General features: G+C 37.4%; 1 protein-coding gene across 2 annotated transcripts in view; it reads right to left on the bottom strand.

Annotated features, from left to right (window-relative positions):
• LOC147392076 (putative LRR receptor-like serine/threonine-protein kinase At1g53430) overlaps positions 1 to 17,254 on the bottom strand; it is a 126,278-nt gene that overhangs the window by 103,846 nt on the left and 5,178 nt on the right. Inside the window, exons 1-2 of one of the 2 annotated variants that reach the window (XM_086460080.1) lie at positions 15,965 to 16,040; positions 15,170 to 15,244 (exon numbers count right to left, since the gene is read on the bottom strand). In XM_086460080.1, coding sequence (XP_086316206.1) covers position 15,170 — 1 coding nt within the window. In that variant the 5' untranslated portion in view covers positions 15,171 to 15,244; positions 15,965 to 16,040. Of the gene's footprint in view, positions 1 to 15,169; positions 15,245 to 15,964; positions 16,041 to 17,254 lie in introns of those variants that run through there. The other variant, XM_086460078.1, reaches the window with a different exon arrangement.

Below are 17,254 nucleotides of genomic sequence, written 5' to 3'. Positions count from 1 at the left end.
TATACAAAAATGAGTTGGTTGCTTTTGTCTCGTTGGTCAATGAAATAGTGACACGTGGAAAAGATTAAAGTTCTTTTTATTTTTTATTTTTTATGAATCTGACTTCTCAGAGGAAGGAGCAAAGTGCAGTTATATACTAAAATGAGTTGGTTGCTTTTGTCTCGTTGATCAATGAAATAGTGACACGTGGAAAAGATTAAAGTTCTTTTTATTTTTATTTTTTTTATGAACAAGAGATTTGTATTGCTGCCCTCACCATCGATCATTCAACGTGAGGTCATCATTGGTCACGTGATAAAGTGAGAGAGAGAGAGAAAAAGTGAGATTTGTTTCACGTCTCTGAATTATTAATTTTATAGTTATTGGAGGTAACGTTGGATATTTTTAAATTAGTGATATGTCTATTGACGATGGTCTTCTCTTATAGACTAATGAAAAATGATCTAAAATCCCTGAGGTTTTGTTATATACTTATTAGAAGAAAGGTGAGTAGGATAGTTTAGGGTGTTACTATTATATAGGTAAATAACCCTTTGTGAGTGGGAGGTTGAGACTACATGGGTGTGTTATGAGGTAATTCTTTGAATGAGTATGAGTGAATAATTTAGAGTAGTTAGTTTAAGAGTGTAAAAATAAGTAGTTTTATTTTCTCTTATATTTAAATTCATTTTGATCTTAATGAAAATATGCAGAGAAAAGATATTTAATTCTTAGTTGGATTGGAGATTCATCATTTTGAATTGGTGGCTTAGGAGATCCGATCTCCCTCGAATGAGATCAATTTCAATCTTTTTTATTATTTTTTGTGATCCGATCTAACAGGTTTTTTCCTAAAAACCAATCATTCAACCTCTTGAATATGATGATGATGATGATGGGCAATTATTAGATGACAATGATGATGATGACATACTCCTTCATATTTTGACAAATATTTTAAATACCCATATGGCATGCATGAACCTCTGGACCTCAATCTTCTTTAATAAACTAATGATAAAAAAATAAAAAAATAAAAACACGACTTCAATGCCATCATATTCATTGGCATGATCATTGTAATCATCACATTGTCACTAGGGGTGCAACTTAATTCGGTTCAAACCGAGAATCGAACCAATCTGTGAATTTTGGATTGGGTTGGTTCGGATTAAAAAAAATTAAGAACCTATAAGTTCGGTTCGATTTTCGGTTTAGGGTTTGTAAATAACCGAACCAAACTGAGAATCGAACCAAAATAGAATTTTAAAATATAAATATAATTTTTTTTAAAACCCTTTCCTGTTTACTCTCTCTCTCTCTCTCGTCTCTACGATCGGTTCCTCCCTAAGACCTACGATCGATCCCCCCTGCGACGGGGCGACCTACAATGGTCTCTCTCTCTCTTTGAGACCTGCGACTCGGTGCTTCTCTCTCTCTCTCTGCTACTTGCTACCTGGGCCTACGGCTGTCGGTGCCTCTCTCTTTGTGACCTGGGCCTGCGGCTGCCGGTGCCTCTTCCTTTCTCTCTCTATCTGCGACGGCAATTCATCTCTTTATCTCTCTCGTCTTGTGGCTGCAACCTGCGACTATAAGTTGCCTCTAACTACGTCGTCAGCGACGGTTCATCTCCATCTCTCTCTCTCTTAAGTTGTAAAACAATTTTACGATGGGAGAGATGATGGAAGTTCTCCTCTTCGATCAGAAATGAGGGAATTTCTTAGCAACCCATGGAATCGAACCGAACCAAACCGAATTAAGGTCGATTTGGATTGGTTCGGTTTTAAACTAATTCGGTTCGGTTCTGGTTCTCATATAATGGAACGATCTTGGTCGGTTCGATTCTGATTTTACTCTAAATCGAAGCAACCCGAACCAAGTTGCACCCCTAATTGTCACCATGTCACTATGAGGGCGAAGTTAGGATTTTGCCCATGTGGGGGCAACCAAGAATGGACAATTTTGTGGGGACAACTAAGAGAGAAAAATAATAATTGTGGGTGCAACTACAAGTAGAAAAAATAATGTGGTGACAATAGTGGCAAATTTTTTAACCACCGTTAAAAATTTTAGCAATAGCTCACCAATCCATAGAATTTGAAAATTCGTGTGTGTGTGTGTGGGGGGGAGGGGGGGGGGGGGGGGGGGGGGTTAAGTGTCCCCACTGTAAATCTGCCCCAAGTCATTGTCATTACCATTATCGTACTAAAAAAGATTGAAAATTACTCATTTTAGAAAGAAAAATCAAGGTTTTCTATATCATCTTTCATTAATCTATTAAAGAAGACTGAGATTAAAAGGTATGTCATTAGTTCAAAAATGTGGACAGGTATATCAAATATACACAAAATGTAGGGACGAAAACAAAATCCCACTTGTTTTTTTTAGGTTACGTGCCTTTACCTGAAGAGAGTTATTGTGTGGAGTCCGACTTTAAAGCTATCACTTAAAAGTTTTAGAGGAATACTACTAGCTTAATATTTGGAAGCAAATCATTTGCCAAATCACGATAATTTTTTTTATTATAAATATCAATCAATCACAAAAAAAAGATTCGCTAGAGATTTTTCAATGGTTACCAAACAATAGTAAATCATTCATTGCAAATCATTTGTTTTGCAAAACATTTGCAAATGTAAATGCTTTGTAGTGTAGTAAGCAGATCAATCAATTTCAAAATATAGACACATCTCAAGCATGCTAGATGCCATGTAGGGGGAGGGTTCATCCAAAATTTTGAAGCGGATTAGCCATTCCAAGAGAATGGGGCCAGCATTCCTCTAACGAAGACTAATCCAACTTTTTAGGAGTCATGATAATATGACTCCCCATGTGGCATACTCAATGGTGACTCCCTGACGTGGTGTTTGCTAGAACCATGGACTTTATGCCTTGGGATACACAACTGCACATCCTAAAAAATCTGTGTAGTTGTGCATATGGGGATGTTTATTGTGTATCCCGAGGCATAAAATCCATGGTTCTGGCACACCCCATGTCAAGGAGTTGCGATTGAGTATGCCACGGGGGAGTCATATTATCACCACTCATTTTTTAATCAGTTTGTTGATGATTTCCACCATTTTATAAAAAAATAAATATTAAACTATTGTTTAACTCAATCTTAGCTGTAAGTAGAACCAGAGAAAATATCTTTATTAAAAGAGAGCAAATTCCCTCCATAGATCAAAGCTACACGTTTCGAACATTCTTATTTTTCTTTCATAAAGCAATAAGCTTTGGACTCTCTTTCAAAATAAAATGGGAATCTTGGGGAATTGATTACGACTAATGGATTTTTCAGTGTGTTTGGATTGAGAGAAATAAAGTGAAAAGAAAAGAAAAAGAAGTGAGTTTCTATCCACTTCTCTTGCTTGGAATGTTAAGTGGGGGCATGAGAAAAGAGAAAAATGAACCAATTTTTTTTCCCCAAATCGGAGAGAAAAAGAAATGTTCATAAGAATAAAATATTTAAAATAACAATTCTACCCTTTTTTTTCTCTCCAAATTTATGTTCTTGTACTGTTAAATCAAACACGATGGAGAGAAATAATATTTCTTTTATTTTCTTTTCTTTTAATGAATTTCTTCTCTTCATTTCTCTCAATCCAAACACACCGTTAGTGAGAAAATTTATAAGGCTTTTTGGTGAGAGGTTGAAAATGAGGGGCTAAATTGATGGAGGAGTTTGAGGATGAACAAATATATCAATTTTGCTAGTAGTTGAAGAGGGTATTTAGATCATTTAATATAAGTCCCTCATAAACGACTACAGTCAAGGCTGGGTGGCGTAGTTGGAAAACAGGGCTATCTTAAATATTCACCAAAACTTAGAGGTTATATCTATATTATCCTAAAGTGTAACACCCTAATAACATAAGAAGGTGTAAAAATATATCAACATCTCATAAGATAATAATAGTCTGGAAAGTGGAAACCATCATTTGTTTGGCAGAAAAATTCTAAGCCTCCTAATGTCGTGGAATACTTTCTAGGCCTCAAACCTTTAGAACCATTTTTGAGTGGATGTATTAACGTTATCAGCCATTGATTTGGTCATTTTCTTGGTGTTTAAACCCAATGTCTACATAGAACTAACCAAGCTATTATATGCACATAGGCCCATCAAGAAGGGTAGGTCAAGTGATCAAAACCCCACAAAGGTATGAATTCTTTAAGCTCACTTTCCAGGTCGATCAATTGACCCTTGACTCAACTTATTGCACGTAGGATTTTTCAAGGGAGCAGTATGTATGACCGTGGGATTAATCCCACCCGAAGGGTGGGGATACGATATTAAAAAAAAAGAAAAAAAAAAAAAGAAAAAATGAAGAAGAAGAAGATAGAGAGATAGACTGAACCATTGAGGAGGATTAAAAAAGATTAGGCCACAAAGGCATATTTCAGGTAGATACATCAAACGTTTTATCTCTGACAGGATATCAAAATTTTCCTCTAAATAAAGGAAAAAAAAAGGATTTTGGGATCAGGTGCGGTTTATGGCTTTATACATGCGGGGTATATATAATTGCTTTATGCCAAACCATTGCATCTCACAATTCACACTTTGTACCCTAATTACAAACATTCTCTCTCTCTCTCTCTTTCTCTCCAATCAGTCCGGCTTTTTTTTCCTTTAATAAAGAGGACACCATAATTATGAGTTTAATAGATCATGTTTACGATAAAGATGGATATTGATTTCTCATTATCAGACAATCACTTATTCAGAAACCTTGTGTGGTGCTAATAATTTTTCCATATATATATATATATATATGGGTCAGGTTCAAGGGCCATGTGAGAAAACATGTGAGAAAACTTTCGACGGTAAATAAAATTTTAAAATATGGGTTAGAAATTTTGGATTGAGCTGATTTTTTGTGAGGATGATCTCTATGATGGGAAGATCATCCAAAAAAAAAAAAATCAGCCCAATCTAAAACTTCTAACCCCATTAAAAGTGATTTAGAATGTGGATCGTCGATTTTTTATCAATTTTTATCATTAATTTGTAAATCACTTTTGATGGATTTAGAAGTTTCTGATTGAGCTGATTTTTTGTGAGGATGATCTTCTCATCATAGTGACCATCCTTGCAAAAAATCAGCTCAATCCAAAACCTCTAACCCTTATTTTGAAAAACGAAAGTTTTCTCACATGTTTTCTCACATGGCCCTTGAACCTGACCCTATATATATATATATATATATATATATATATATATATATATATATATATATATATTGGCTCAACTAGCCTTAGAAGGGTATTTTAGTTTATGTTCGGTAGGAATTGGACAATCATATTTGGTCAAATACCTAGCAACAATTCCAATGATCCTTTCATAACCACATTTTCGAACGAGTTTTTGAACGACAAGCCTAGAAGTGTTATCTTATGAATAATATCGATATTGACGATACTGATGATGGGAATGATGAACTTGATATGAAGATATAAGAATGTGCAAACTATGTATATGACACTAAAAATAGATTGAATTGATATCATCCTCCAATTTGAATTAGCAAAAGCAATGTCTCCTTGTATAAAGTGGATTCCAAATATTCATGATCCATATGTAAATGAGTGAAATTACTTATCACTTAGTCTAACAGTGAACTATCTGTTTAGGAATTGTGAAAGATGTTTCACTAAAAATATTTTTGTTATTGATTCGACTCATATTCTCTAAAATGTGGTTCCTATTCTAATAGTTCTAAATAAATCAAATACATGCATTAATATTTGAAGGCTTCTTTTTCCACAACAACGAAATCACTCCTTTGTTCTTTCATAAATTGGGAGATTTCACTTGAAAAAGAAAATGTTACATACTAATGGATTTGGGTTGTTAACCATGGGTTTTAATGCATGAGATCTCGTAGTACTTACCAATGAGGCTTCTATCAATTAATATTATAAAGAAGAAATCCATTATAAACTTTAATACAATTAGATCTGCTCTATATAGACAAACTTGAGATTTGCAATTCCATGTAAGAGCGATCATGATCAAGGGATCCTTTTCTTTCGAATAGGAAGAGTTGTTGCATAAAATGTAATTTTAATTAATTGTCTCATAGATCCTATATCTATCTATATAAAGAAGAAATCATGCAAGGAAGATATTCTTATTGGTACGAAGGATACTTCGAACATGGAACGAGCATGAAGAAATCGATGATATATATTTCCTTATCATTTGAGTTTTTCTGATGGATTAATTATCGAGATCTTTGGTCTCTACCTAAACTCGATAAAAAATAAATTGGATCAAATCTTATGGATTCGTTGAAAATGATTTTGATCTAGTTAATAGCAAATGAGATTTTTAAACTTGATTTTTTCATGATTGCAATGAACACTGTTAATTGCAAAAAAAAATCCTATAAAGATGATTTGATTCAGTGAAGAAGCCAAACTTATAAGCAAAACCCTAAATGATGAATTGATTCAATGAAGAAAACTAAAACTCTACACCTTGATACTGATTAAAAAAAAAAAAATTCTTTACACTGTGATCACACCCATTTTAATCTTCATTTTTTTAATCTAACGACATTTCATTAATTTGTCTTGGATTATTAATGTCATTTCATCTTATATTAAAGGTGGTTTGAGACTACTCACAAACTACATTTAAACTAACCTCTAGTCGATGACAATTAGATTTGATCAAAGACAGTAAACATCACCTACATTTAGGTCAGTCAGGTCAGGTCGTTTAAATGTTGAGTGGAGGGGCATTAGACCATATTGGACCCTTTATATATATATATATATATATATATATGTATCGACTCCAAGCATCCAAACCCGCTAAATTTGGTTTTCAATTGAATTTCGTGTCAACTCCGATCCATTTTTTACACCCTTGTTTTGGGGGGGGGAGGGGTGGCTCCCAAATGGATAAAAAATGTAGCAAAGGAATAATTGAGTACAACATAAAAACATGCACATTCAAACTATACCAATATATGAAAAATACCTAAAACCTTATATAATCTCTCTCATATATATATATATATAAAGATACACCACTTTTAATAGAACAAAGATAGTTGGTCTTGCCAAAGTGCTAGGTTGGCAAGGTGTATGGAGTGTTGATCCCACACTAGCATCAACCCATGGTTTGTGACTCTCAATCAATTAGATTCTTGAGATACTATGGATTTCCCACAAAAAATGCATCTCTAAAAGACTTATTAATCCCTAGAAAACTATAACATAAATTTTGTTTCCCCTCATGTTTGATAAAGAATTGCTATTGATGTTTTTTTTTTTTTTTGTCGATTAATGGGGGGTTAGGCAGACCCCCAACCAGAAAAAGCAAGATTACAACCTATCATAGGCATGCCCAGAAGCATCCTTACATATAATGTCTACCAACCTCTGTGGGAGGTCCCTATGCTCAAGAATAACTCTACCTGAAGAATGAAGGAGTGAAGCAAGAAAGTCGGCAGTTTTGGAAGTGGCTCCCTTTCGTCTTAATGGTGTAGACACGTGATTTCGTCATTACGATGACCACATCTACAATGGTTTGGAGTCGCCACCATTCATTTTTGTAAGTGGGTGTGAATGGTCACCCGATGTGCATTTTTTAGAAAATGTGACATTTTTGGCATTTAGTGACTCTCGATGGATAGGAACTAATCGAGCCTTGAGATTCGGGGTAAACGGCTCGGTTAGAGAAAATTGAAGGTGTAAGGCACCATTTTCTCCCTACTAAATAGTGGTAACCTCAACTCAACTCGATCATTTTGATTTAAAAAATATGAAAAATAAAGTGCCACGTGTTGTGCATTTGTACCCTAAATAGGGATTTATTTTTAGCTTGGTTATAGGATCATCCCATTGAAGGGGATGATCCTTATAAACCTTTGCCTTGAGAAGAGAGGAGGGGGATGATAGAAGAGGGAGGGAGAGAGGGTGTAGAAGAGATGGGGATTATTTTTGTTGCACCCACCTTGTATCTTATTTCTTCTTTTCTTCTTCTTTGAGTATTCTTGAGTCCTTAGTATTTTAAGAAAATACAACTCTTTTTTGGTTGAAGGAGTAGAGAAGAGATGATGAGAGAGATGAGTGTAGTATGTGATTTTTTTTTGTGAGACTTGGGGAGGATTAGTGTGAGAGAATTGGTAATAGTGGTTAGTAGTAAGAGTTGGGGGCTATTTTTGGGAAGAGGAGGAGGGTATTTATAGATGTTGAGGAGTTATTTTAGGGATATAATGGAGTGAAGTGAAGAAAAATGATAGAATGATTATGAGTTTGAGAGAGAAGTGAGTGTAATTTAGAGGAGATTAGAGCGTATTTAGGGAATGGGGTTTAAATGGGTGAGTTTTGACCCAAATGGTTTGGATTCTACCCAACCCATTTGGGTGGAGTATTTGGTGAAGTGAGTTTAAGATGGTGGTTGTGATTAAATGGTATTTGATTTAAGGGAATAAAGGATTTAAATAGGTGGTTGATGATATTTTGGGAGGGTGAGGGAGATGATGCCATGTGTCAAAGTGGGTGAAAATGAAGGGTTGAGATAGGTTGATGGGAGAGGTTGAGTGTTTGACTTGAGAGGATGGTGTAGGTTTAGGTTGTAGATGTGGGTTTTGTAGGGAATGATGATGGTAGATTAGGGGAGGTATAGGTTAGGGGTGTGGGTAGATGTGTTTGATTTGAGAGAAAATGTGATGGGCTGATGTGCTTGATTTGAGAGAAAATGTGATGGGTTGATGTGTGGGTAGATGGGATTTAAAGTAAATTAATGGGGTAGGTAGTTAGGTGAGGGAGGTGAGATGGGGTGATGACATTTGTCATCTTTGATTATCAAGATGGCGATTGGTTGATGTGGGTAGTGGTTGATAGGTTAGGGTTGTGGGTTGGATATGAATTGGATATAGATTTGGGTTTAGGGGCTTTGGAGTGTTTTGGGCTTGGGTTATGAAATGGATTTGAATTTTAGGAATTTGTTGGGGGTTATTTTGGAATGGATTTTGAGGGTGTAGGTTGGTATTAGATTTTTAGGTGATGTGAGATTGAGTTTAGGCTAGGGGGGATGTGAGAAAAGTGGATTTTGAAGAATTGAGGGTTTGTGAGCCTTAGGTGGGTTTAGAATTTTTTGGATTCGGAGATGGAGCGGTGGAAGGCATCCCAAGTCTCACATTTTTTTAATTTATTAATTTTTTGAGATTTTTGAATTTATTGAATTAATCAAAATGCCACGTGTTGGCAAATCGGGCTTTTTAGGCCTGTTGGAGAATTTTATCGAACATTCGGGTATTCTTAGATACAAAGGCGGAGTGGTGATGGTTTAGACAAATAGAGGATAGGTCAAACCCCTTTGGTGGGTCCTTTAGACCATTGAGAGGTCTCAGGGGCCTCGGTTTAATTAAAACATCACTTTTTAGTGATTTGGGCTTTTGAAGCCCGTTGGCCAATTTTGTCGAAAAATCGACATTTTGAATGGAGTGCGGTAAATGGGAGCGTGCCAAATCTTTTTGGTGGACCTACTAACCCATTGAGAGGTGTTAGAGGTTTTGATTTGTCAAAAAAAGTCATATTCCGATTGGTTTGGGCTTTTGAGGCCCGTTGGCAATTTTTATTGAAAAGTCTGTATTTTTGGGCTCTTTCGAGTTTGGGCCCGTTCAAATTGGGGTGTCTACAAATGGCTTTAACAAGTCTTTCCTCTCTCCAAGGGATTGTTCTCTCTCCCTTAATGCATTCGATAGCCACTTTAGAGTCGGTTATGATCTCTAGCACTTTGATGTTTTCCTCTTCCGCCATTGTCATCCCCTTCAGGATTGCTTGAAGCTCATGGTATAAGATTGTCTCTCCTTGGTTTTGCTCCACTAAAGCTTTCACTATCTTGCCATCGCTGTCTCTGATAATAGCCCCTTCTCCTCCCCTGTCACCTTTTAGAGACCCATCGGTGTTAAGTACAAACCAGTGCTCCGGAGGCTTAGTCCATATGCATTTCAGAGGCACTCTAACCATATATTGAGGGCTTAAGTTCCATGAGTCCATAAAGACTCTAGTAGAAGGGTTGTCTTCCGCAGAGGCTGCGATGCTTTGAAGTCTCATTTGAACATCTCTGACTATCATAGTCTCTACAAGCTCAGAGGGGTTGTAGCTGTTTTGGAAGATCCTCCTACATCGCTCAGCCCACACATGGTGTATGAAGGCATTGAATGCCAATTTTTTAGTGACCGCATGAAGAGTTTTACCTTTGAAATTGTTGCATGCCCATTCGACCTCTTCTCTCCAGTTTTTATTTGACTGGGATATGTTGGATCTTCTTAGCATTCTTTGCCACAAGTCGTGGGAGAAATTACATCCCAAAAATAAGTGATCCTCTGATTCAGGATGGTTTCTACAGAAGCAGCAACACGAGTTTTGAATGACCCCTCTAGCCTTGAGCATGTCTTGAGTTTTCAGACCCTTGCTTAGGCAAAACCATGCAGTGGTGCTATGCCGTTTGATGTTGTTAGGGAACCATACCAAGGTGTGCCATCTAACTTGAGGTATGGGCTCTTTAAGAGCTTTGTATGCAAATTTCATAGAATAAGTACCTTTAGGATCAACTGTCCAGATGACTCTGTCTGACTCCGAGCAGTCGAGATCCATAACTTTGATCTGATCCTATATCCCTCCTAACGAGGTAGCTAGGTGGGCTGGAAGGTGCCACTCGCCTCCTCTAACCAAATTGCTAACCCTGGCCTCACTGTGAAGTCTGGTGTCATAGGAGTTCCCTTGTTGTATTACTCCCTCAGTAGTCCAAGGGTCATGCCATATAAAGGTGTTGCTGCCATCACCGATTCTATGAGTGATCATGTCTTTGGAGGCCTCTCTCATCTGTAACAACTTTTTCCACATCCACGACGCATTACCTGGGATACTCATAGTCCAGAAGTGGTTTTCTTTTATCAGATTTTTATGGATCCATTCCACCTATATGCTTTTCCTGTTCGAGGCAATATCCCAAACTTGTCTAGCAATACCCGCTTTGTTTTGAAGACCGAGGTCATGAAATCCCAACCCCCCTTCTTCTCTTCCCCTAGCCATTCTCTTCCAGCTCACACAATGCATTTTGTTTCCCATTTTCGACCCTGCCTATAGGAAGCTAGCACATATTCTTTCAATTTCTTTCAGCACCTTCTTGGGGAGCATTAGAATACTAAACCAATAGATTTGCATACTGCATATCACTGATTTGATGAATTCCATCCTTCCTGCAAAAGAGAGAAAATGGGCTTTCCAAGACTTGATCCTACTAGTTATCTTGCTAACAATAGGCTCGCAATCAACAACCTTGAGTCTTGTTGAAATGAGGGGCAAACCAAGATACTTGACAGGAAGAGTAGCTTCAGCGATTTGAATGGTAGTGGAAATTCTCTCTCTTACTTGGCTGCCAATCCTAGTACAATAAAGCTTGCTTTTATTCAAGTTCATTTTCAGCCCTGTGATGTTGAACCATTCCAAAACTTCTTTAATAGCAATTGCAGATATGATATTGCCTTTGAAGAATAACATCAGGTCATCAGCGAAAATCAAGTGGCTAACTTTGGGGTCTTTGCATTTGTCCATCAACTCCAACTTCCCTTTATTGGTCATATCTTGCAGTTTGGCTGAAAGCAGCTCCATGACGAGCACAAACAAGTAGGGGGATAAAGGGTCCCCTTGACGGATCCCTCTCTTGCCTGGGAAGTATCCTTTCAAGCTTCCGTTAATAGCTATCGAGTACATAGGGGATGAGATGCACCCCCATATCCAAGCTATAAAATTCTCTGGGAATTTCATCAGCTCCAAGCAGTGGATGATTGCCTCCCAAGCAACTGAATCGTAAGCCTTCTTCAAGTCGACCTTTGCAACACATCTGGGGGGTTTTTTCATTCTATGAAAGTTTCTAACCAATTTGTGGGAAAGCATTAGGTTGTCTCTGATTGACCTCCCTTGGATGAATGTTGATTGGGTTGGGCTCACTATCTCATTTAGAGTGTTTTTGAGTCTATTGGCTAGGATCTTGGAAATGCACTTGTATATCACATTGCAACATGCAATGGGTCTGTACTCTTCTAGAGACGTAGGCCTATCAATTTTAGGGACAAGGGTTACTGTTGTAGCATTTACTTCCCTTACCAGCTTCCCCCTCTGAAAATAATACTTGATAGTAGCCACCATGTCGCTTTTGACTATGTCCCAAGACTTCTGGAAGAAGGTAGTAGAGTATCCGTCAGGGCCAGGGGCTTTGTCTCCATCCATGGAGAACATAGCTAATCTGATTTCCTCTTCGGTCACAGGTTTGATAAGCTCATTTTCCGAGGCTTCATCAATTTGCTTCAGCTGCAACTCATGGTTGTCTATGGAGCTAGCCGATCTGGTTCCAAACAAATTTTTATAATACCCAATAATATTTTTCTCTATGTCTTCATTTCCCTCCACTTGATCTCCATTTCTATCTTTAGATGATATTCTGTTTCTCGCTCTTCTAGCTACCAAAGACTTATGGAAGAAAGCTGTGTTAGAGTCACCAAGCTTAAGCCAGTTCACTCTTGATTGCTGTCTAGTTGCTGCTTCTTCTCTTCTAACTATCTCATTGTAGCTCTTAGCTATTCTTCTCTCTTGTTCAGCGAGCTCCTGGTTCAAAGGCTGCTCTTGAACTTCTTTTTGGACCCTCTTTAGCTGCTCATAAGCTTTCATAGAAGTCTTCTTGTCTTTCCCAAAATGGTGAGAACTCCATGACTTTAATGTGGATTTTAGCCTTTTGAGTTTGAGAACAACTCTGTACATTGAGTTGCCTCTCACAACTTCCTCCCAACTTTTACCCACTATATCAAGGAAGTTTCTATCCTCAGCCCAGAAATTGAAAAACTTGAAGGGTCTCAGCCTCGACTTTTCCTTATCTCCAAGAGACACTGACATAGGACTATGATCTGAAATCCCTGATGGGTGGAACTCAGCTTCAGAACTCTCAAATGCTTCCAGCCAATTGATGTTGGTCATAACTCTATCGAGTTTAGAAAGAATCCTTCTGCTGTCTTGTTTATTGCACCAGGTAAGATGACATCCCTTAGCTTTAAGGTCCATGAGGCATGTCTTCTGGAGGCACTCCTTCAGGTCATGCACATCAGCCCTCATCACTCTCCTCCCCCCTATATTCTCCCCAGCTGAGGTAATTGAATTGAAATCTCACATAACTAGCCGAGGGCTATCAATGTGGTCTGCTATGCATTCTAGCTCTCTCCATACCCTTTTCCTTTCTTACTTATCATTATGCCCATATATCACTGTTAGAAAGAACTGGTGCCCCTCTATGTGCTTCCCTTGTCTTGTATGCTAGTTTTATGGGACTTTCTTTTAGGATTGAGTTTTCTTGTGGAAGTGATTTTCTAGTTATATTAGGATAGTGGTAACCAACCACTATCCCATTGGGTTTAGAATCACACTTCATCTCTGATTTGAATCCTAGTTAATCTTTGATCTTCACTCTTATATATTTGGGTATTGGGCTGTATTCTATACTAAGTCAATTCTTCTAAGGTTTAAAAGAGAAGTGGAGAGGTTAGGGGTTCAAGACTTAGGTTTGGGATTAAAACCTTGAGTGGTTATTTTTGGTATTGTTCTCCTTTGAATTCTTAGTGAAGGATCTTAGTGTTTTTTAGTTTGTTTCTTTATTTTCTTTGTTGTTTTCTTCGTAATCATATTGAAAAGGAATCTTTAAATTCAAAACAATTGGTGATAGAAATTGTGTTCGTATGGAGAGATCGACTATTTTTAGAGATTGTTTTTTTATTTTTTGTGGAGAAATGCACCAAGTGTGTGGTGCCAATCAAAACTCTCTCGATTTTATTTATTTATTTTTATAGCTAGATTTCAATTCTTTGGGTTTGGGATTTCATGTGAGCCTAATCATAATTGTAAACAACTACTACAGATGTTTGAACCACTTTTATAATTAATGTTTTGTAATGTTGAGATTATAATTTCAGCCGAACCTTGGTAATATTTGAAAAGTCTGTTTCAATCTTTAATTGGGGCATGATACATAATGAGAGTTGCTTTTGGCACCCAAACTTTTACTTGTTATGAGCTTGATTGAGGTGCCAATAGCGTTATAACAGCTCTATAAAGTTAAGAGGCAATATTGAGCTTGATTGGAAATAGAGTTGTTATAAAGCTAACTACCCCACGTAGCACACTCAATCGAGTCTCCTGATGTGACAAATTCAGGAATCGATGGGATACACGATTCCCTCAGGATTCACTTTTATGGGGAAGTGCAATTGTGTATCCTGAGGCGTACAAATCTACGATCCTAAACATGTCACGCCAGGAGAATTGATTGAGTGTGCCACATGGCGTAATCAGATTAACACGATTCTATAAAATAAGTCAAACTGGTCAGGGAAATAAAATTGTTGAGCCTCTCCTCCACTATGTCATACTGCGCAATAAATGACTATTTAGGACAGTCGTTTTAAAAAGAGTCGCGTTTAATTTGTGATTGACGATAAATGTCAGTAAAAACGATTGTTTTAGGCAGTCAACAAAAACGACTGTTAATTATAGTCGTTTTTTCTGGATTTATAATTTAAAAAAAGGATCATTACATTAAGCACAAATAGTGGTTCAAAAATTTGGTACAAGAAAGGAACTAAAATACAATATTCATCAACTGAAACATTCAATCAATACAATTAATAATGGAGAAGTGAATGGCATTTTCATCTCCAAACATTTCTGAACTAAATGTACCATAGTTTTCCGTTCTAGTGTCCTACCAGTATCCCTATATGGTCATCTTTGGCTTCAATCATTCATCAAAAAACTAAAAAAATAACATTAAATACAGTTGATTAATTCATTAGTTGGACTTCCATCATTAATCAGTGCTCTAACGGCAGCCATTACTCAATTCAGAATAACAAAAATGACTATAACATAGATCCATGGAAAGTAGACTTATTCTTAGTGGTTATAAGGATTAAAAGGGCACGTTAGCCCAACTAAAGTCGTCATCATCAAAGCTTATACCACAAAATTGAGGTCGGCAAAGTTTGCAAAACTAAAGAGTGAAAATATTGTGAACCTAGAAGTTGTGCTACATAATATAATTAAATTTACCAGAAGAATTGAATTTTATTTTCATTAAGAAAAATGAAAATTGAGAAACTTAGGGAAGTATTTTACTTACTGCTAAGGAATTGAGGACATTGTGAACTCCGGGTATTTGTAGGCTGATGTTTGACACTAGACACCACATGTGATTCTGCAGGAAATTAATAATTGTCTATATTTTAGACACATCATGGCGCCCCAGAACCGTGACATCCAGCAGCAGCATCTCCTTGCGTGCGAGAGACTTCTATGCCAGCCGTTATTCCCGGCTCTGTTATGAAAGAAAGCGGCAGCTAAAGCAAATCTAAAGCTTAGTTGCTTTTTGCTTCTGATTCTTAGCCAACCAACCACTTGGTACCAAGCAACCGGTTAGCTGTTGCGCTTTCAAAGTGGAAGAGTGGTCTCTTAGAAGTGGTAGTGTAAGAAGCGCGCTATCCTCTTTGTCTTGAAAGAAAGTGAGTAAGCGTAGCGAAGCGTATACGTTAGGTAAGTAAGCGGCGTAATAAGCCGGCCTTTTAAGAAAGAAAGTCCCCAATTGAACTAGAAAGAAAAACAAGTAATCGGACTTGTCCCGGAATAGAACATATGATTGAATGAAGTGGCTGGCGTGGCGAGAAAAAGAAGTGGTTGGTCCCATGCACCATGCCTGCTCTTGTCATGCAGGCTCCCCACGCTGAATAACATGGGGGCTGGCTGTTTGCCTTTGGCAAAGATGGGGAACAAGTGAAAAAGGGAACATTCTCCAAAAACAATAGACTACCATACATCGGGTTCGTCCAGTTTGTATCAATTTTTTTCATTGGGAATATATAAGAGGCTTTCAGCTCTCACTCATCATTCAGAGAAAGAAATACACAGAAAAAGAAATTACCAGTAGATAGTCAGTACCGCCTTGTGAGTTTGTACGAATTGATGATGCATGCCATTCATTAAATTTGAAATTCCATTCATTAAATTTGAAATTCCATAAGTGGTTACTCTGTAGCCAGCATTGGATAGTTGTGAATTCTGCTCCAATGGTGCATGGTCTGATACATTTGTTGTTGAGAAGGTCAATGATATCCAGCCATTCATTGACAAATATATTACATTAGTTGTATATCTGTTTAGTTTCCTTATACACTCATTGACAGATATATTGTATTGGTTGTATATTTGTTTAGTTGCCTTTTATACTTAGATTACTTAGAATAGATTAGCATGATTGTAGGAAATCTTTTGTATAAAGCTACATCTTCTAATTCAATAAAATTCAATTCAAAGGCAAATTTTCTTTTCCTTTCCTTTCATGGTATCAGAGCAGGGAATGATACCCTAACTTTCTGCCCTCTTTCTTTTGCCTTCTTTTTATCTCTGTTTTCCATTATCATGGCAAACCAGCAACCTTTGAATAGAGGCATGCTTGATGTTGCCAATCCATATTTTCTCCACCATTCTGATCATCCAGGAATGGTGCTTGTTTCCAAACCCCTTAATGGGGATAATTATTCGACATGGTGTAGAGCTATGACGATTTCATTGAACGCCAAATCCAAGTTAGGCTACATAGACAGTACCACCACAATACCATCTGCCACAGCCAAACCAGACGACTATGCTTCGTGGAAAAAATGCAACGATATGATCCTCTTTTGGATTCTCAATTCACTCACACAGGATCTTGCAGACAGCGTCATTTTTTCGACCACCGCCTAAGAAATATGGGAAGACCTTCGGGATCGTTTTTCTCAAAGTAATGCCTCTCATATTTTTCAGATTGAGAGGGATATTGCTTGTCTTGCTCAAGATCAGATGACTGTTGCGGCTTATTACACAAGGCTGAAAAAATTATGGGATGAACTAGGATCCTATAATGACACTGTTTGCTCTTGTGGGGCAGACCATAAGAGACGCAGATTGATGCAATTTCTTATGGGACTCAATGAGTCCTACAGTGCAATCCGAGGGCAAATTCTATTGATGAATCCACTACCTAATGTTGCCAAGGCTTACTCTTCCATTGTACAAGAAGAGAAGCAGCGAAGCCTGGGGGCTGCACGTGAAATGACGGAAAACTCAACCATGATTGTTCGAACCAGTGGCTCTGGCTGTTCGACATGGACAAGGTTCTTCTTCCCGTTCCAACTCATCTAATCGAAAACCTTTGCATTGCTCTTATTGT

Source organism: Akebia trifoliata, chromosome 11 (genome assembly GCF_017979445.1).
Source record: "Akebia trifoliata isolate Shusen 1 chromosome 11, ASM1797944v1, whole genome shotgun sequence".
In the NCBI taxonomy this organism is placed as follows: Eukaryota; Viridiplantae; Streptophyta; class Magnoliopsida; order Ranunculales; family Lardizabalaceae; genus Akebia; species Akebia trifoliata.
This window is presented reverse-complemented; position numbering and strand designations above follow the sequence as displayed.